The 17053-nt window shown below is 44.0% G+C and overlaps 1 protein-coding gene across 2 annotated transcripts; it reads right to left on the bottom strand.

Annotated features, from left to right (window-relative positions):
• Positions 1–1888: 1888 nt before the first annotated feature.
• Positions 1889–14941, bottom strand: RDH11 (retinol dehydrogenase 11 (all-trans/9-cis/11-cis)). Of its 2 annotated transcripts, none has more exons than XM_006760768.2 (7): positions 14781–14941; positions 12322–12440; positions 11558–11713; positions 10335–10439; positions 7875–8084; positions 6140–6329; positions 1889–3207 (listed from the first exon to the last, which is right to left on the bottom strand). In XM_006760768.2, exons 1-7 carry the CDS (start codon positions 14846–14848, stop codon positions 3105–3107), a joined length of 951 nt encoding a protein of 316 aa, XP_006760831.1. In that variant the 5' UTR covers positions 14849–14941; the 3' UTR covers positions 1889–3104. The 2 variants fall into 2 exon arrangements, with proteins under 2 accessions (XP_006760831.1, XP_006760832.1); XM_006760769.2 differs by lacking the exon at positions 14781–14941 and adding an exon at positions 13899–14744.
• Between the last annotated feature and the right edge of the window lie 2112 nt (positions 14942–17053).

Genomic DNA, 17053 nt, shown 5'->3' with positions numbered 1-17053 from the left:
GGCGCGGTGGACTCCAGCGCCGCGGCTGCCGAGGGCTGACGCTGAGCGTATTAGTTGGGTGTCGGCGTGCGACTGGACATTACCTGTCCTCGCACTTTTTGGCCCCCTGACTAACTTAGTTCGCGTCCTGACCGAATGGTCGTTTTCAGCCCTTGAAAGGTACTCGGGCCAGGTTCCGGCCTGCCCTCCGAGGGGGACACCTGCTTTCAGAAGTGGTCACCGGGCGTTGTGACCCCCGAAACATGAACTCAGCGATGTTTAATGTCAGCAGTCACTGTGCAGGGGTCGGGCCATGCGCTGGCGATGAAGAGTCACTCTGCGCTTGGCGATGTATAACGGGGGTGAGCCGGGGGGACCCGCCTCCAGTCTCGTTCCCGTGAGTGTAAGGTGTTCAAGTCCTTCCTGCGCCGCAAGGGTTTTCGTGGTTCAGCGGAAGGGAATTCCTATTTTCACCGATTTCATGGTTTGCCTATGGAGCCCGTTATGAAATGTTTTGTTTGGCAGTCCAGTATTTAAAACTGCCCACACACATTAAAAGATACCTGTCTGTTCAGGAGGACGATTTGATGATTTTAATCTCCTGGGCCCTTATTTTTATTAGACTAAGTTCATTAACCATTGATTCAAGAAACTTGTTGACCTAAAATTAAGCACATAGAGCAAAGCCTGAGATTGTCCGGCAGTGTACTGTAAAATCCCAGTTATCCAAAGGGCAGGCACAAAAGGAGGGCTAACCTGGGGTGGAAAAAGTAATCTTTGAACAGCAAAACCAAAGGAAAGTAGAAAATGGGTGAATGAATGGTCAAATTATCACACAACTGAAGTTAATGGCATTTCAGTTGAGACTGTATTGTGGAAAGACTGGGACAGATTATTCTTAGAATGAGAAATGATTGCATGCCTGTAATAATGAAGTGTTTCTTCTTTCAACTATAATTAAACGTCAATTGTTTTCTTCTGTTGACTCTATTTAAACTTTCTTTTAATTCTTATAGTTTTTATTCTGGTAAAGTAAAACACAATAAATAATCAAAAATTTTTATTTGTCATTGACAGATATAAATTAAGTAAAATATTAATTCAGTTATTCCACTGCACTATTACAAAGTTTTCCATAAAGTGGCCACTTCTAAATATAGTCAAAACAAGTTCAACAAAAGATTATTAATGTACAAATATGAGAAGACTTGGTCCTGTAACTCTTTTCCCCACCAAAGTATATATATAATTGTTGGTCCAAGAAAATCTCAAACTCTTACTAGAATAACATACTGTAAACAAGTGATGAAAACAGTAGCAATTCTTCAGATTTCCTTTGGCAACATTACTTTTTTAAAAATATATATTTTTATTGATTTCAGAGAGGGAAAGATAGAAATATCAGCGATGAGAGAGAATCATTGATCAGCTGCCTCCTGCACACCCTCCACCAGGGATCGATCTGGCAACCCGGGCATGTGTCCTTGACAGAAATTGAACCGGGGACCCTTCAGTCCGCAGGCTGACGCTCTATCTACTGAGCCAAACCAGCCAGGGCTGGCAACATTACTTTTGATTAAAAAGTTCTCTAAATAAGCCCTGGCAAGTGTGGCTCAGTTGGTTGAGCATCATCCCGTGCACTGAAAGGAAGGTAACAGATCAATGTTTCTCTCTCACATTGATGTCTCTATCTCTCTCTCTAAAAAAATCAAAAACACATTTTAAAAAGTTCTCCAAATACAATGTAGCGTTTTTGTGGGTTTTTTTTTTGGTTTTTTTTTTAGCAAATAGTCATTGTATGCTTGTCAAGATCTGTAAGGAGATAACCCTAAAAAATTATTAAATTGACTAACTACCAGTATCAGTCCTTAAGATAATTTTGCTAAATAAGGAATTGGGTTTTTGTGTTTTTTTTTCTGCCACATTGGTTGACTGGTGTTTAAGATAGTGCTCTGTCAGCCTTGCTAACTTGGGTGCTCACCCTTAATTCTACAGCTGGATATTACCATCTTCAGCTTAAAAAAAATCCTTTAGTTCCTTCATTACCTTCTAGGCCTATTATCTTTGAATTCCTGCTACCCATGTGCTTCTTGGTGGGTAGTTATCAACATAAACAGAATCTGCTTCCCCTTGCTGCTCTAGCCATTTGTATCAAAGACTGGATGGCACTGGCTTGCTCCACCTCTGATCATTTACCTGCATCAGGGTCCAGTTTAATACTGTTCCTTTGTGGCTACTTCAAATTTTGTGAAAATACTCCCAACTGCAAAAGTACATAGGAACACATATATTCAATAACAATCACCAAAGAGAAACTACAGCACAAAAAGGAGGCCTCCATGGGTCTGGGGTCAGTAGCTGATGTCAGGAGGCCTACCTTCTCAAACGGATCCTTTCATTACCTCCTTGCTGGTCAGAGAAATAGCAGGGAAATGAGAGTTTAAACTTCATTTTTATTTCTGCCTTTCCCCATATTTCTGCCATCCTCCCAAACCCCCAAACTTCTTAGAAAAGGAAGCTCTTCCATGGTCTAGGCATGGGAACGTGTCTGAGCAGTGGCTTTAGGTTGTCAGAGAGAGAGAGAGCCATCGCACAATCCAGATTCAGTTACATTTCCTGAAAGAATCCAGATGTTGGCCCTACGACGGTTTCTTAAGAGGTGAGGGACAAGCCCTGCTCTTGAGCCAAGTGAGCCAGCGTCACTCCTGGATTCAGCTCAGGCTGTAGCGTGGCCCTCTCCAAGTGAAGGTTGTTTGGTTGGGAGACAATACACCGTGAACAGAGAGGGTAGAAACGAGTCCAAACTGCCACAAATCAACCCTGCCAGAGCGTAGATTCTTCTAGGTGGTGCATCTCAGAGGGAACAGATGAGCTGGTGGTCCCGAGGGGGTACTTGTCCTGTGATATCTCTAGTAACTGGCAAGGCGGGGAGCAAAGTCGATCTGGACAGATGCAAGGCGTGGCGATGCCTGGCAGTGCGCACAGGCTTCTCTCAGAAAGCTGCCAAGGCCAGAGGTTTGCTCCCTTTGTGCTTAAGGTTTGGCCTCCCTGAAGGAGAGTCATTTTGGCAGGGAGCACGGAGTAGTCTGCTGCACACTTCTCTTGGGTCCAACGGCCACCACCTGTCAATCCAGAGGGATGCCCAGCAGGTCACAGCTGACGTCCCATAGCCGCCTGGCTATTGTCATATTCCGAGCCTGGGCAGAGACCCACGTCACACGGCAGTCACTGGAAGGGAAAGAGAGGGGTTGAGAATGGAGTCTGTTCTCTGCCTGGGATGAGGAATACGACAGAAAAACAACCCAGGGGTGGCATGTCCTCTAGGCACTTCACAGATCCAGTGTTTGTCCTAGCTCTTCATCCTCCAATCTTACCCCAGAGAAAATGTAATTACCATTTTATTTTATTTTTTTTAAAACTGCCATTCTCTGGAGTATTATCTCAATCCATTGAGATTTTTTAATTGATTTCAGAGGGGAAGGGAGAGGGAGAGAGAGATAGAAACATCGATGAGAATCATTGATCAGCTGCCTCCTGCACGCCTCGAGCCCACAACCCGGACAAGTGCCCTGATCGAGAATTAAACCGAATTAAACTGTGACCTGGTTCATAGGTCTACACTCAACCACTAAGCCACGTCAGCTGGGCTGTAATTACCATTTTAGATCACACTAGACCACCTCTGATCAGAATGCTTTGTTTGATATAAATGCGTATCATTTAGTCTTAACATTCTCCTTTGTATGTATATATTTAATTGTATTATCAGTGCCTGCTTGATACCTATGTCCATTTTGTTCAAATAAATCTCTGAGGTCCAATCTATAGGACCTGTACAGTGTCATGGACCTGAGATCCTGCTATTTACATTGGTCACAGATGCTTAGAATGGTAAATAAAACAACACAAAAACACTTATTTCCGGTCCACCTGTTTTTAAACTAAAAACAAAAACATACAAACAAAAAAACAAGTAAAGTCAGCTTCATAAATAACAAAAGAAGGAAAAGACGATAGCAGAAAAGAAATGGTAACAAGGTACCCAGTGTTTCATATACCTCCTCTTCGTTGCTGTAATTCTAATTATTTTAAGTCTCCATTAAATGCAGCGTGGGTATCTCAACTTTGCACCAGAAATTTTTTTCAAGGATAATACTTTTACTCAGTTTCGTATTTTCTGCATCTAGTACACAGTAGGTATTCAATGGAGGTTTTTATTTTTATTTTTTAAATGATTGAGTAAACAGATCACAATCTTTGAAATAATATAAAAAGCAAATTTTAAAACTTTTCTCAAGAAAACTGCTTCCTGGACATACTAAGCAAATTCCAAAGGTGAAAAGCTGAGCTGATAAGTCTGAAGTAATGACATGAAGCAAACTCCTGACCCTGTGTCCACTGAGACCGCGCTACTCCAAGTGCGGGCTGGGGACCAGCAGCAGGAGCGTCGCCTGGAAACCTGTGAGACATGCCAGTTCTCAGGCCCACGCCAGGCCTCCTCGATCAGAATCTCTGGGGAGAGGCCCAGACTCTGTTCTTCGCCAGTTCTCCAGATGGTTCTTAAATGCATGAGAGTTTGAGAAAAATGACTTAAATGAGTCTTTGCATTTAAAAACAAGGTGGGTGGGGAGGGAGGGCGGAGGGTGGGTGGGAAACTGGGTGGAGGGGAGTTATGTTGGTAAAAAAGAGTAACTAATGTAATAATCTGAACAATAAAGATTTAAATTAAAAAAAAAAAAAAAAGACAGCAAAAAAAAAAAATAAAATAAAATAAAAAAATAAAAACAAGCCTTACAAATAAAGCACTTCGGTTTAAGGGAACTCGCCAGCATGGCCTGCCGTTTCCGAGTGAAAAGTTCATCACTGAGAAGCAAAGGCTCTGTGTGCCTCTGGGAATGACTTGGCCTCTGCAGCCTCCACCGCGCTGTGCCTCACACTCTTCGTAGTTTAGGGTGAAGAGCAAAAGACACAATAGGCAGGAAGGTGCCTTGGGAGCCACGGTGTGCTGTAAAAATTATTCAGATACTACAGCCTGGCTCTTCAGTCTTCTCTGCTTGCTTATGCTAGCTAGAATCCACTGCTTTGGAATCAAAGAGCCCGGAGTTACACACATTATTTTTCATGTATGCTGTCTCAGTTAATGTCACCATCAATCTCCTCATAACTCAGGCTTGACCCCAAGTCACCAGATCTTCCCCTACTCTCTCACTCAGTTAGTCAACAAACGGCAAAAATTCTGCCTTTCTCACTTAGCCGCTCTTTTCATTCCAATTGTCATTACCCTAAATCAGGAACTCATTATCTCTCACTTGGGATCCGTATTAATTCATTAAAGTCACCAGGGATGTTTTTCTAAAGCACAGACCAGATTATGTCTCTCTCTACTGAAAACTGTGGCTCCTCTCAGTCTGGCATTATAGGCCTTTCATGATCTGACTTCCTACCTCCCAATCCAACCTTAATTTATTTATAGTCCATCCTCTAAAATTTCAGGTCATTTTCATAAAATCTTGAAGGTAGAGGTAAAAACACCCTTAAGAATTTGATCTTATGTAATATCTGGGATTTTCTTCCAAATAATATGGGATGAGAAAAATATGGGAAGGATAATGGTTTCGTGAGGGATTGTAGGTTGGGATGGGGCAGGATTGGCCATGGGTAATGGTTGTTGAGGCTGGATTATAGGTATATGGGGATTCGAGATGCTATTCAGTCTACTACTGTGTATATTCAAAATTCTCTAATAAAAAGTTTAAAAAGTCTTCACTTATTCAAGAAATGAGTCCATTGATACTATTTCAGTCCTGAAGACAATAAAGAAATATAGGTTCAAATTCTTTATAAAAAATAAAAATAAATAAAACCAGGATTCTAACAAGGAACAAAGAAAACTGGATTGACAGAACAAAATATAGGAATAAAAGAAACAACCAGAAAACATAAAATAAAAGATGACATGAATAAAATCAAACCTAGCAATTACCACAAAAAAAGTGTGAATAGGTCCAATTCCCCTATTAAAAGGTAAAAACCCTAGAATTAAAGGACAAAAACTATGTTAGACAATGTGCTTTTAAAAAAGGGTATAGAACACCAAACAAATCCAAATTATTTCCTTTAGGCAATAGAATTTCATCTTCAAAAACAGATATATTCATACCTGAAATGACTCCCACTTAGGATCTCAAGACCTTCTGCTAAGGCACAGTGCAGGCTGGTCTGGGCTCCCTGCTGAGGGGTCTTGATGAAGCAGGAGAAAAGCCGCCACATACATCTCATGAAGAATGAGTGCCGAACCAATTCAGAGTGGACTGTGCCAGGGTGTACAGAATACACGGAAACGCCAGAGCCTGAGGAGGGTGTGCATAAAGAGAGGGGAAGACAGGATTTAATGTTGCTGAAGTGCCAAAGAGAGAAGATGACATGAATACACATTGCCCCGTTTCAAATCCTAGCTCTACCACTCATTAGCTGTGTGACCTTGGCAAGCTCTGAATGTTGTGACTCAGTTTCCTCATCTATAAAATGGGGATAATCATAAGATCTGCACCTCACTGGATTGTTCTGAGGTCTAAATGAGTTCATATGTACAAGAGCTTAGAATAGTGTCTAGTGTCCTGGGGGTGGGAGTGGCCGGGGAGGGGTCAATCGGGGGAAAAAGGAGACAAATGTAATACTTTAAACAATTAAAAAAAAAAGAATAAACTGTTTTGAATACTAAAAAAACAAAAGAGAATAGTATCTGGTACAGTTATACATTTACCAGTACAAATGGCATTTATACATACACTACTTTTGGTCCCAAATTCTTCACTGGAATCCTTGGGGCCAGAAATGTTTCTGATTTTTTTCTGTATTATACAGCGAATATGATACACATACATATTCTGTCTATTACCTACTCTTCCTAGTACAGATGAAGTTTTGCTGCCTAATGTGCTCTGGTGTCAACTTATACAAAAACTGAATTTTTAGGTCTTTGTAGATTTCACAAGTGACAGATAAGGACTGTGGATTATTATTTATTTTCAACTCAAGATCTACTCTAAATGACCCATATTTTATATTTTATGTTCAAACCATACCGCCCTTCTCTCTGTTTCTCAAACTGAGCCCAGAACTTCATTCATTCTCCCCTTCTACCTGGAACGTTCTTCAGCCCCCTCAACCCGCCCACACTGTAACCCATTTAATTTCTAATCAAAATGTCATGTCCTGGGCATAGACTGGACATGTGAACTGAGCTGACCAATGGGGGCTCCTGTGTCTGATTCCTTCGGCCTGAACTCTGCCCAACTCAACTCCTAAGCAAATCCAACTGTCCACCTGGATTTCCTTTGTCTTTCCTGGAAATCCAGAGTGGACGATGCTAAGGAACCGTGTTTATCTGTGACTGGAGAGCCCCCTCCTCAAGCATACATTTCCCTCTTATTTGACCCTTTGCTCTTAGGGAGTCACCCCCCACTCCCCTCCCTCCCTTGCACTTGCTTTATCCTAATGGCTGTATCTAGTGCCAGTTCAGGTCCCTCGCTTGTACTAAGTTTCACTATGAGTAAAAAACCTTGACTTGCTCATGAAGCCTGAATTAATTATGACAACAACCTGTGAAGCAGTCCCATTTTACATGAGGAAGTAAGCCTTGAAAAGTTAAGTTGCTGCAGGTCACACAGCTAGGAAGTGGTGAAACCAAGCCTTCAGCCTCACAGTCAGAATGTCTCCATCCCCTCTCGGCCATCTCCAATATTCACTGATGGGCGGTTTACTAAACCGAGACCCAGCTACAGCATGGAAGCAGGCCCTGGCCAGAGGACAGGCTCCAGAAAACAGTTTCTGTTCCTGTGGCTTTGAGCTCTTTCCCCGACTCATGTCTCCACACTCATTTCTTCGAAGCCTACCTTCTAGCCTCCGGGCCAGTTCCTTGGTGAAGAGAATGTTGGCTAACTTGCTATGGCAGTAGGCCAGACCTGAGCTGTAGAATTTCTCGCCCTGAAGATTATGGAAATGGATCCTTCCCAGGGCATGTGCTAAGGAAGACACGTTCACTACCCTTGATGGGGCTGATTCCTTCAGCTTCTCTAGCAGCAGATGGGTCAAGAGGAAGTGACCTGTAAGAAAAACTAGAATTAACAGAGTTCAGGGCCAGTGCAGGGGTGAAGGGAGCAGCAGTGAGTAGGGCTCAGCTATGGGGAGCAAGAGGACTCAGGAATAAGGCTTTTTGCCTCATTCATTCATTGTCAACTACAGAACAAGTTCAGTGAGGGTTTGGGGAAACAGAAACAGTCAAAGATTTTTAGCTGGTGTGCCACAAGAATTTTTTTTTTTAATTTTTTTTTTTTAATTTTTTTTTTTTAAATACATTTTATTGATTTATCACAGAGAGGAAGGGAGAGAGATAGAGAGAGTTAGAAACATCGATGAGAGAGAAACATCGAGCAGCCGCCTCCTGCACATTCCCCCCCGGGGATGTGCCCGCAACCCAGGCACATGCCCTTGACCGGAATCGACCCCGGGACCTCTCAGTCCGCAGGCTGACGCTCTATCCACTGAGCCAAACCGGTTTTGGCCGCAAGAATTTTTAAAACATGCAATACCTAACTATTTAGTCAGATGCACTGACCTTTTTTCACTTAGACTGGCAAACAAAAAAAATGACAGCAGCTGGTGTGCTCAGTGGTTAGAGTGTTGGCTTGTGCACCAAAGGGTTGCAGTGTGTGCAGAAGGCAACCAGTCGATGTTTCTCTCTCTCCCTCTCTCACCCCTCTCTTCCATTCTCTCCTAAAAGCAATGAAAAAAAATCCTCAGGTGAGGATTAACAAAAATGAATGAATGAATGAATGAATGAATGAAATGACAACAGCCTACACAGACAATAGCCCTCTGGTATGTAAGCCCCTGTCTTGAACCAAAAATATAATAGTTTCATCTTCTTGTTCACATTGCATAAGGTTGTGTCTGCCTGGTTAATTGTTGGCACCAGAAATCCTTATATAGAAGTATAGGCACCTGATTTTTTATTTTAATCTTTATTGTTCTTTGGTTGATCACCTTCCACCCACCTGCCCTCACCCAAGATTCTGCACTCTGTTCCATGCTTCCACATCTCTGGATCCATTCCATTCATCAGTTTATTTTGCTAACCAGATTCCACAAGAGTGGGATCATGTGATACTTGTCTTTGTCTAACTGGCTTATTTTGTTCAGCATAACACTCTCTAGGGGCACCTGATTTTTTTAAAGTTACTTTGGAATAAAAAGTTAATTACTATTGTTATTATTTGTAAATCAATCAAAATTATACCTTTTTTGGGGTCGGATTGGCAAAAAATATATTTTTTGGTGTGCCACAGAATTTAGTAATTAGTTTATATGTGTCATGAGATGAAAAAAGTTGAAAATCACTGTTGGATGAGGTAGGTCTGGATTATGTGAATATGAACATGAAGTCCCATCTCATTCCAACTTTGAGTAACATCACTCTTTAAGAGCAGGCAGCCTCTATCTGGCTGGCCACAAGGGTCACTACAAAGAATGCAACACAACCCTCGATACAATTATGCTGTTCAAAAATGCCCCACGGTAAACGGAATCTGAATCACAGATTAAAACGTGGTGGAATTGAGTGAGCCTCAAGTTTACCCCTGAGCTTTCAGGCAGGACCATGATATTTTAGTGCACGAAATTCGTGCCCTCATGGGGAAAGGGCCCTTAGCCAGGCCTGAGTCGTCTCGCAGTCCAGGAGCCCTTGAGGAATGTCCAACTGATGGCTTAGGCCCAGGGGGAGCAGGCCTAAGCTGGCAGTCGGACATCCTTAGTGCTGTCGTGGAGGCAGGAGAGGCTTCCCCTGTGGGAGTGCACTGACCACCACTAGGGGGCAGCTCCTGTGTTGAGTGATCAGTGCACGTCATAGCAACCAGTCATTCTGCTGTTCAATTGATTTGCATATTAGCCTTTTATTATATAGGACTAGAGGCCCGGTACACGAAATTTGTGCATGGGTGAGGGTGTCCCTCAGCCCGGCCTGCACCCTCTCCAATCTGGGACCCCCTTGGGATCAGGCCTAAACTGGCAGTCGGACATCCCTCTTGCAATCCGGGACCGCTGGCTCCTAACTGCTCCCCTGCCAGCCTGATCACCCCTAACTGCCTCTGCCTCAGCCCCTGCCACCGTGACTTTGTCCAGAAGGACATCCGGAAGACAGCCAGTCTAATTAGCCTATTATCCTTTTATTAGTATAGACCGTCTATTATGGCTGAGAGGTCTAAACACACTATAGAGATGGCTCAATCTCATCCCTAAGTTTTTCAAGGGGAACTTCAGGCTCCTTCTAGCTTTTGTGATGAGACCAGGTTTCTTACCCAAGTGGTTGACTCCTATATGCATCTCAAAGCCATCTGCAGTCTTGGAGTAGGGACACATCATCACTCCTGCATTGTTGATCAAAATGTGGAGATGCTTTTCGTCTGTAGGGAAGAGGGGATGGAGCCATAGCTATTACATCTTAGAAATCTGCCTCACACCTAGGCTCTGAAAATGGAGATGCAGGACTTCAATCTTTCCTCCACATTCCCTTCATACTTATTTTGTATTGTTTTTATTCTAAGACTGTAGTTGAATCTTCCATACTTTTACTATGCGAGACAAAAGTTCAACTTACACTATCAAATGGCCTTTCCAAGCTTTCCAATTCAGGAAAACTTACTCTCTGCTTCTGGGAAGTGTTCCACCCACCTCTCCCAACAGAAAGACTTCCCAGCTGGATGGGAAGATTCCAAAACAAGAGAAGAAAGGACATTCTGTATGCACCCCCACCACTGGGATTCAGGCACCAAAAGAAATACTGGCTTCACCTCTTTGTTGCATCTGCCAACTTTCTCTCAGGTTTCCCTCTCTCATGTGGTTAGTAATTTCTGACTAAAAGCTCATTATGCTGCAAGTTCCTTTCCTTGGGAGTCCTAGCTTCCTGGGTTATGAGAGGCTATGCCTACAGAATGCTCTTGGATGTGCTTTTCATGTGATACCACAGGGTTTTACATTAATTTCTCAGCTTAAGATTCTTAACACTATTCTGAGGTGTAGGTCCCCCCTGCCCCATAGATGCCAGCTGGGGGTTCTAATTTCCTGAAGATGATTCTTTCCCCATCTGTGTCCTGAAGAGATGATAAGCTTCTTTGTCATGTTCCTCAGCTGGTAGCCTGGGCTTTTTTAAGCTCCTGTACCATGGACCCGATGGCCTTTTGCGAATCCCAACCTTCCGTATGTGGAGCCTCAGATACAGCTCCCCAGCTCTCAAGGGCCTAAGGCCTCATCTCCAGACCCTAACACCCATGTTGAGTTCTGACACTCCTGTGAGATTTTTGGTTTTAGCTCTTACTCACTGCCATGACTTTTCAGAATTCACTTTATATGTCTGCCTCTTGAGGATTTCCCGTTGTTACCAGAGTTCTGCTGTGAATCAAAAGGTGTTTTTGTTTTGTTTTGTTATATTTTATCTAGCATTTCTATATATCAGACAGAAAGGGATCTTTTCCTTTTAGCGAAGTTGCAAGACCCACAACATAGTCTCAGGTTATGCACTCACCTGCTAAGAAGCCCTCAGCGAAGGCTCGGATAGATTTAGTATCAGCCAAGTCCAGTTTCCGCACGAATACCTGTTGGTTCCCTGTCACGGTCTGGATCTCTTTTGCCACCAATTCCCCCTTTTGCACATCCCGGCAAGCTATATAGACACGCGCTCCTGCCAACCAATGCATAAGAGACAAACTGTCAGCTCTGTTGTTGAGTGGGTATTATAGACTTAACTAGAGGCCTGGTGCACAGATTTGTGCACCGGTGGGGTCCCTTGGCCTGGCATGCACCCTCTTGCAATCCAGGACCCCTCGAAGGATGTCGGAGAGCCAGTTTTGGCCCGATCTCCGCAGGTCAGGCCGAGGGACCCCACTGGTGCATGAATCCATCTGAGATTCATCAGTCTGTTCCATGTTTCCATGCCTGTGTGTTGAGCGTCTGCCCCCTAGTGGTCAATGCACGTCATAGCTACTGGTCAAAAGGTCTGCCGGTTGCTTAGGTTTTTATATATATAGATACTGATGCTGGATGTTATTTCTACTGTTTTATTTATTTTATCCCTACTTCACAACAGAGGCATCTGATGAGTAAATGAGGAAAGAAGATTAATCAACAATATTCATTAAGTGCTCATTATATAGAGAGCATTTGCTCACACCAGCAAATCAGTGGGGCACTTGAAATGTTCTTGAATTCCAGGATTGGGAGGAAATAAATGAGAATGGTCATCATTGCAAGGTAAAATGGCAGCAGAGAATTAGAAGTAGATAAACTTGCCTCTTTGAGCCAGCTCTTTGGCTGTCTCCTTCCCGATGCCTGTGTTGGCACCAGTAACCACTGCCACCTTCCCTGGAAGCTGGGCAGTCGATGTGCACACCCCGTTGGATAGCATTTTCCTGTAGACACAGAAGGAAAGCCCATCAGTTCTTCATTTTCCTTGTTTCAACCAGAGGATCCTGCAAACCCCCGTGCCTTCAGATCTCAGGGATAAAGCTTGCTTTGGTTCCTTCTACGGCTGTCCTTTTATAGGCTTAAGGAAGGTCGGAGGAAAGAAAACAAAAGTTTTCTGTCCTCACTCAAGAATAAAAGTGAGGCTATTACAGGGCAATAATAATTAGAGCAACTCCCTACAGTACAAGAACTGAATGAATACTTGATTAGCCAGGCAACTGGCTTCAGTTTGAGCTCTTCTATGACTTAGGCCCTAAATTTTCCTAAAAATTCCCTAAATTTTAGGGAATCACAAGACTCAGCCTGGAAGAAGAAAGAACTGGTCCACTTATGTCAATATGTTTATAATTAGCACTTAATGGCCTTGAAAAAACAGCTAATCCAACACAAAAGTTAAAATTATGAAATCTTGTTAACCTTGGACAAAACAAACAGAAAAACACTCACACACAATTAAAAATAAGACAAAAGGAAACAGAAGTACAAAAGGGAGCGGAGATTCAAGTTCTGGTTTAATTCACTAGAGTCCTTGTCCTTATAAGCACTGCACTATTCTTCATTTCTACAGAAATGAATATACAAACAGTAATTAGCAGGCCTCAGATTGTTCTTTTCTCTTCCCTGCAAATCTTTTAGTTCAAACTGAAAGAATCCGTTCACTAGGAGATGCATTTTTAAAAGGCATTTCAGCCTTTTACATTGAACTTGGAATTGCAAGGTACACACTCCTAACCACTAAAGTTCCCCTGCTTAGTGCAAAGAAGGCAGATAAGTTGTCAGCCTCCCCTGCTCTGTTTCCCACATCTCTTCAGCGTTAGCTCCAGGAGGGACAATGTATTAGGACCTCTACTCAGGCCTTTCTTCTCCTGAACCAGCTGGAATGAAAGACCAGCTCTGGCCTAGCTCCCATGACCTAACTAGGCAGCTGGGAACATGACTCTTGGAGTATAATCTTCCTCAGAAACATCTCGCTGAGGTCTGAGCACTATTTTCATTTCAGGTTCAACTTTCCATTGAGATTCTATGTAGATACGAGGTTCTGGTGTTGGAGAGAGAAAAAGCAGCCCAGCAGAGTGGCTCAGTGGTTGAGCGTGGAGCTAGGAGCCAGGAGGTCACACAGTTCAATTCCCAGTCAGGGCTCCATCCCCAGTGCGCATGCAGGAGGCAGCCAATCAGCCATTCTCTCTCATCATTGATGTTTCTATCTCTCTCTCTCCCTTCCTCTCTTTTTAAAAAAGCAGCCGTTGTCTTCTGAGTATGGGCACCCAAGGGTGCCTAAAGGTAGGAGCACTGAGTGTTCAGAGGGGAGGAAAAATACAACTGGATGAGGGGCCAGAGGAAGGTGGGGAGGAGGGGAAAGAAGAGGTGAATTCAAGAAGAAATAAGAGTGAAATTTTGCGCGCCTTCACGTTCCAACGGGCAGCGACTGCATCCCAGCTTCCGCCCCTGCACCACCCGCCCTCAGGAGGCTGTGTCCTTCCAGGCACTGGTTCATCGTCACTACTGGTGATTTACTCAGACCAATCAGCAGGCGGCCTGCTCGGCAGCTCGCTGCTGAGTCTCTGCGGACACTTAGCAGCTATTGCCTGATGCATCACCAGGTTAATGGAGCGCTACCCGCGTCCTCGCCGCCCCACCCTGAAACCCCAGGGATTGACTCCGACCCCGATAATCCTGCTCTAAGGACAGGGTTGGGTGCAGGACAACACTTTTTCTCCTTTACAACATCGCCCAGAGAAAGAGCGCATCTAACAGTAACAAGAGAGCAGGCATGGGCGGCAGATGTCACGATTCCCATCAAAGGCCGGTTTCGGAAAGCAGAAGTTTGAATGGCTCCATTGTACTTTACAGGCTGGAAGCAAGAGGCTAGATAGGGCCGGTTCAAGGCGTGAGGGCTACAGGGAATAGAGTCTCGAGGTGCACACCTTATTTTGGGGTCTGAAACCCCCAACGCTGTAAACTTAAGTGTCTGAGGTAGCCCTGCACTCGGGGTTTGCTGGAGCCGGAAGCAAAGGCTGCTTAGAGGAAAAAGGCGGGCAGGAGAAACAAAGCAGGGTGCTCCGGTATGCAATCCCTTCCCTCGGCCTGGGGTCTGATGGTGTCGCCCTCCCCGCATCCAGGGCAGCCGGACCCCCTCGGACCAAGCGAACCCGGCCTAGGCCCACATGGAGCCCACCGGGGAGTTCTCCTTTTCCTTCTTTTGAAGAACAGAGCTTCCGCGAGGATTGATGCTCGTCCCCCCGCCCCCGAAGATTCGCAAGAAAAGACATTACATTTGCACAGACCTGATTTGGGGTGCAGCGATGAACAGGAGAAGGGGGAGAAGGAGGAGCAGGAGCAGGACCCCAATCATCTTGCAGCAGCACAGCGAGGTGCCCCAGCGGTGCTCACCAACCGTGGTTTCCCCTCCCTGCCGCGCCCTAGTACTTTACATCAAAACCCGGGAGCAAAGCCCTCTGGGAAATGTAGTCCAAGCCCTGCGTAGGCTAGCAGGCGGGGAGCTTGCTGTTCCCAGTCACGGAGAAAAGTTGAACCGTGCGCCAGGTACACTGCAGATCCCCAACCATCTAGGGTCCACGGCCTTTGGGACCATCCAACCAGCTCTCCCACAACCCTTCTGGCCACCTGCGGTTTTTGGGAAATCTCCCCAAACCTCTATCTCCCGGTGCCTAAGTCTAGTCTAGAGCTGGTTCACTTTTCCCCAAGCATTGGTAGGCAGTTACCACATCGTTTGTCCTGGACATCAAACATTGGCATCTGGGATATGTTTTAAGGCCGATTACACAGAAGAGGAGCGGTTGGAGTCTGACAGTTGGTAAGGCAGGGAGAGGTGAGAATTCTTCCTCCTTAGGGATTCCAATGGAGCTGAAGCAATTGGCTCCTGAACCCGTTCCCAGGAAAACCACTTGATTGTGTCTATTTTGAATGATAATGGTAACTATGATAATTTTCCTGGTGTTTGGCGATTAATTGATAGTAGAATATAGTTTTCTTGATGACTTCAGTTAGTTATGTTAACTCCCAAGGTAGCAATGAATTTCTCAGGTGGGCAAACTACGGCCCGTGGGCTGGATCCAGCCCGTTTGAAATGAATAAAACTAAAAAAAAAAAAAAAAGACTGTACCCTTTTATGTAATGCTGTTTACTTTGAATTTATATTAGTTCACACAAACACTCCATCCATGCTTTTGTTCCGGCCCTCCGGTCCAGTTTAAGAACCCATTGTGGCCCTTGAGTCAAAAAGTTTGCCCACCCCTGGCGCCGCAGCACAGTTGGTTTTGCCAATTCGTGAAACTGTTCAATCCTGCCCTCAAGTCATGATTATGACCTGAGAATAAGCACGTTCCCTGTTCAGTCATTTATTTAAGCTTTGCCATCTGAGGCTTATATCTGGTTTCCAGGGGGTGAAGGTGGGGGATGTTTAAGCAGTCAATATCTGGCTGTGATTCCTGATTGCACCACCCTAATGTATTCTGGGTCTTTCTTCCAGATTATTCATTTCCATTTTTTTGAAAGACACATGCTCCAAGGTCAATTTGAGTGATGAGAATGTGAAGCAACTGGCTTTCTCATACAACTTGGCAATTTCTCAAACTGCTAAATATGTTAAGCATACATTTATTATTGTGACTCCTAGGTAATTTTCCAGGAGAAATAAAAGTTATTCATAAAGATGTGTATATGAATGATCATAGAAGCTTTATTTGTTATAATCAAAAACAAGAAACAAGCAAATGTTCATCAATAGGTGAATGGATAAACAAATTGTGATATATCCACATAATGAAATACTACTCATCAATAAGAAGGAATAGAGTTTTGACGCACTTAACAGCTTGAATGAGTCTCCAAGTAGTTATGTTGAATGAAAGAAGCCAGGACTGCCTCCCTCCTCCCCCCAAAAAAGAAATACATACTTATGATTCCATCCTATATAATAAAAGCCTAATATGCTAAATGTCTGGTCATCTGGTCATCCATTCAATCAATCAAAGCATAATATGCTAATGATATGCTAAGGCTGCTCAACCGCTCACTATGACGTGCACTGACCACCAGAGGCCAGATGCTCCCACCAGTAGGTTAGCTTGCTGCTGGGTGCCAAAAGCTAATTCCAGTTTGTCATAAATGTAAGAAGTTTCATCAAAAGGTTGATGGAACCTTGAGGATTGCCTGCTGGAAATGGCTAAGGGCATTTCCCCACCCCTAAAGATTTGCATAGATGATTGCCTGCTATTGGACACCTGCACAGCTGTAGGCAGTTTCCCCAATCAGACAATGGATTCTGTATACAGCTGGGGCCTTGATTTACGTTAACTCAAATTATTCTATCAACTCAATGCAAAAAATCAGCAGAGAGACAGCTGGTACCTCAAAAAACTCGTTAGTAGGGACACTCGTAAGTCAAGGCCCCACTGTACTAAACCTTGCCTTTGATCTGTATATCTACTTTGCCTTAGGACAATTTGTGTTAATAAAAAGCAAGGGGTCCAGAGAGACAAGAGAACTTGGTTCCTTTAGCTAAGTCTTCTCTGGCTCCCCAAAATGCCTTCCAATA

Source organism: Myotis davidii, unplaced genomic scaffold (assembly GCF_000327345.1).
Source record: "Myotis davidii unplaced genomic scaffold, ASM32734v1 scaffold17, whole genome shotgun sequence".
Taxonomy (NCBI): Eukaryota; Metazoa; Chordata; class Mammalia; order Chiroptera; family Vespertilionidae; genus Myotis; species Myotis davidii.
The sequence above is the reverse complement of the archived record's forward strand: the minus strand, read 5'-3'. Positions and strand labels throughout refer to the sequence as shown.

Bases quoted from the DNA above. Each gene is read 5' to 3' on its own strand.
- RDH11 (XM_006760768.2), bottom strand. From the start codon at position 14,848: ATGATTGGGGTCCTGCTCCTGCTCCTCCTTCTCCCCCTTCTCCTGTTC. The intron at 10,440-11,557 runs GTGAGTGCATAA...TCTTCCCTACAG, and splicing joins CGCTGAGGGCTTCTTAGCAG to ACGAAAAGCATCTCCACATT. The intron at 3,208-6,139 runs GTATGAATATAT...TTTCCCTTCCAG, and splicing joins CTAAGTGGGAGTCATTTCAG to TGACTGCCGTGTGACGTGGG.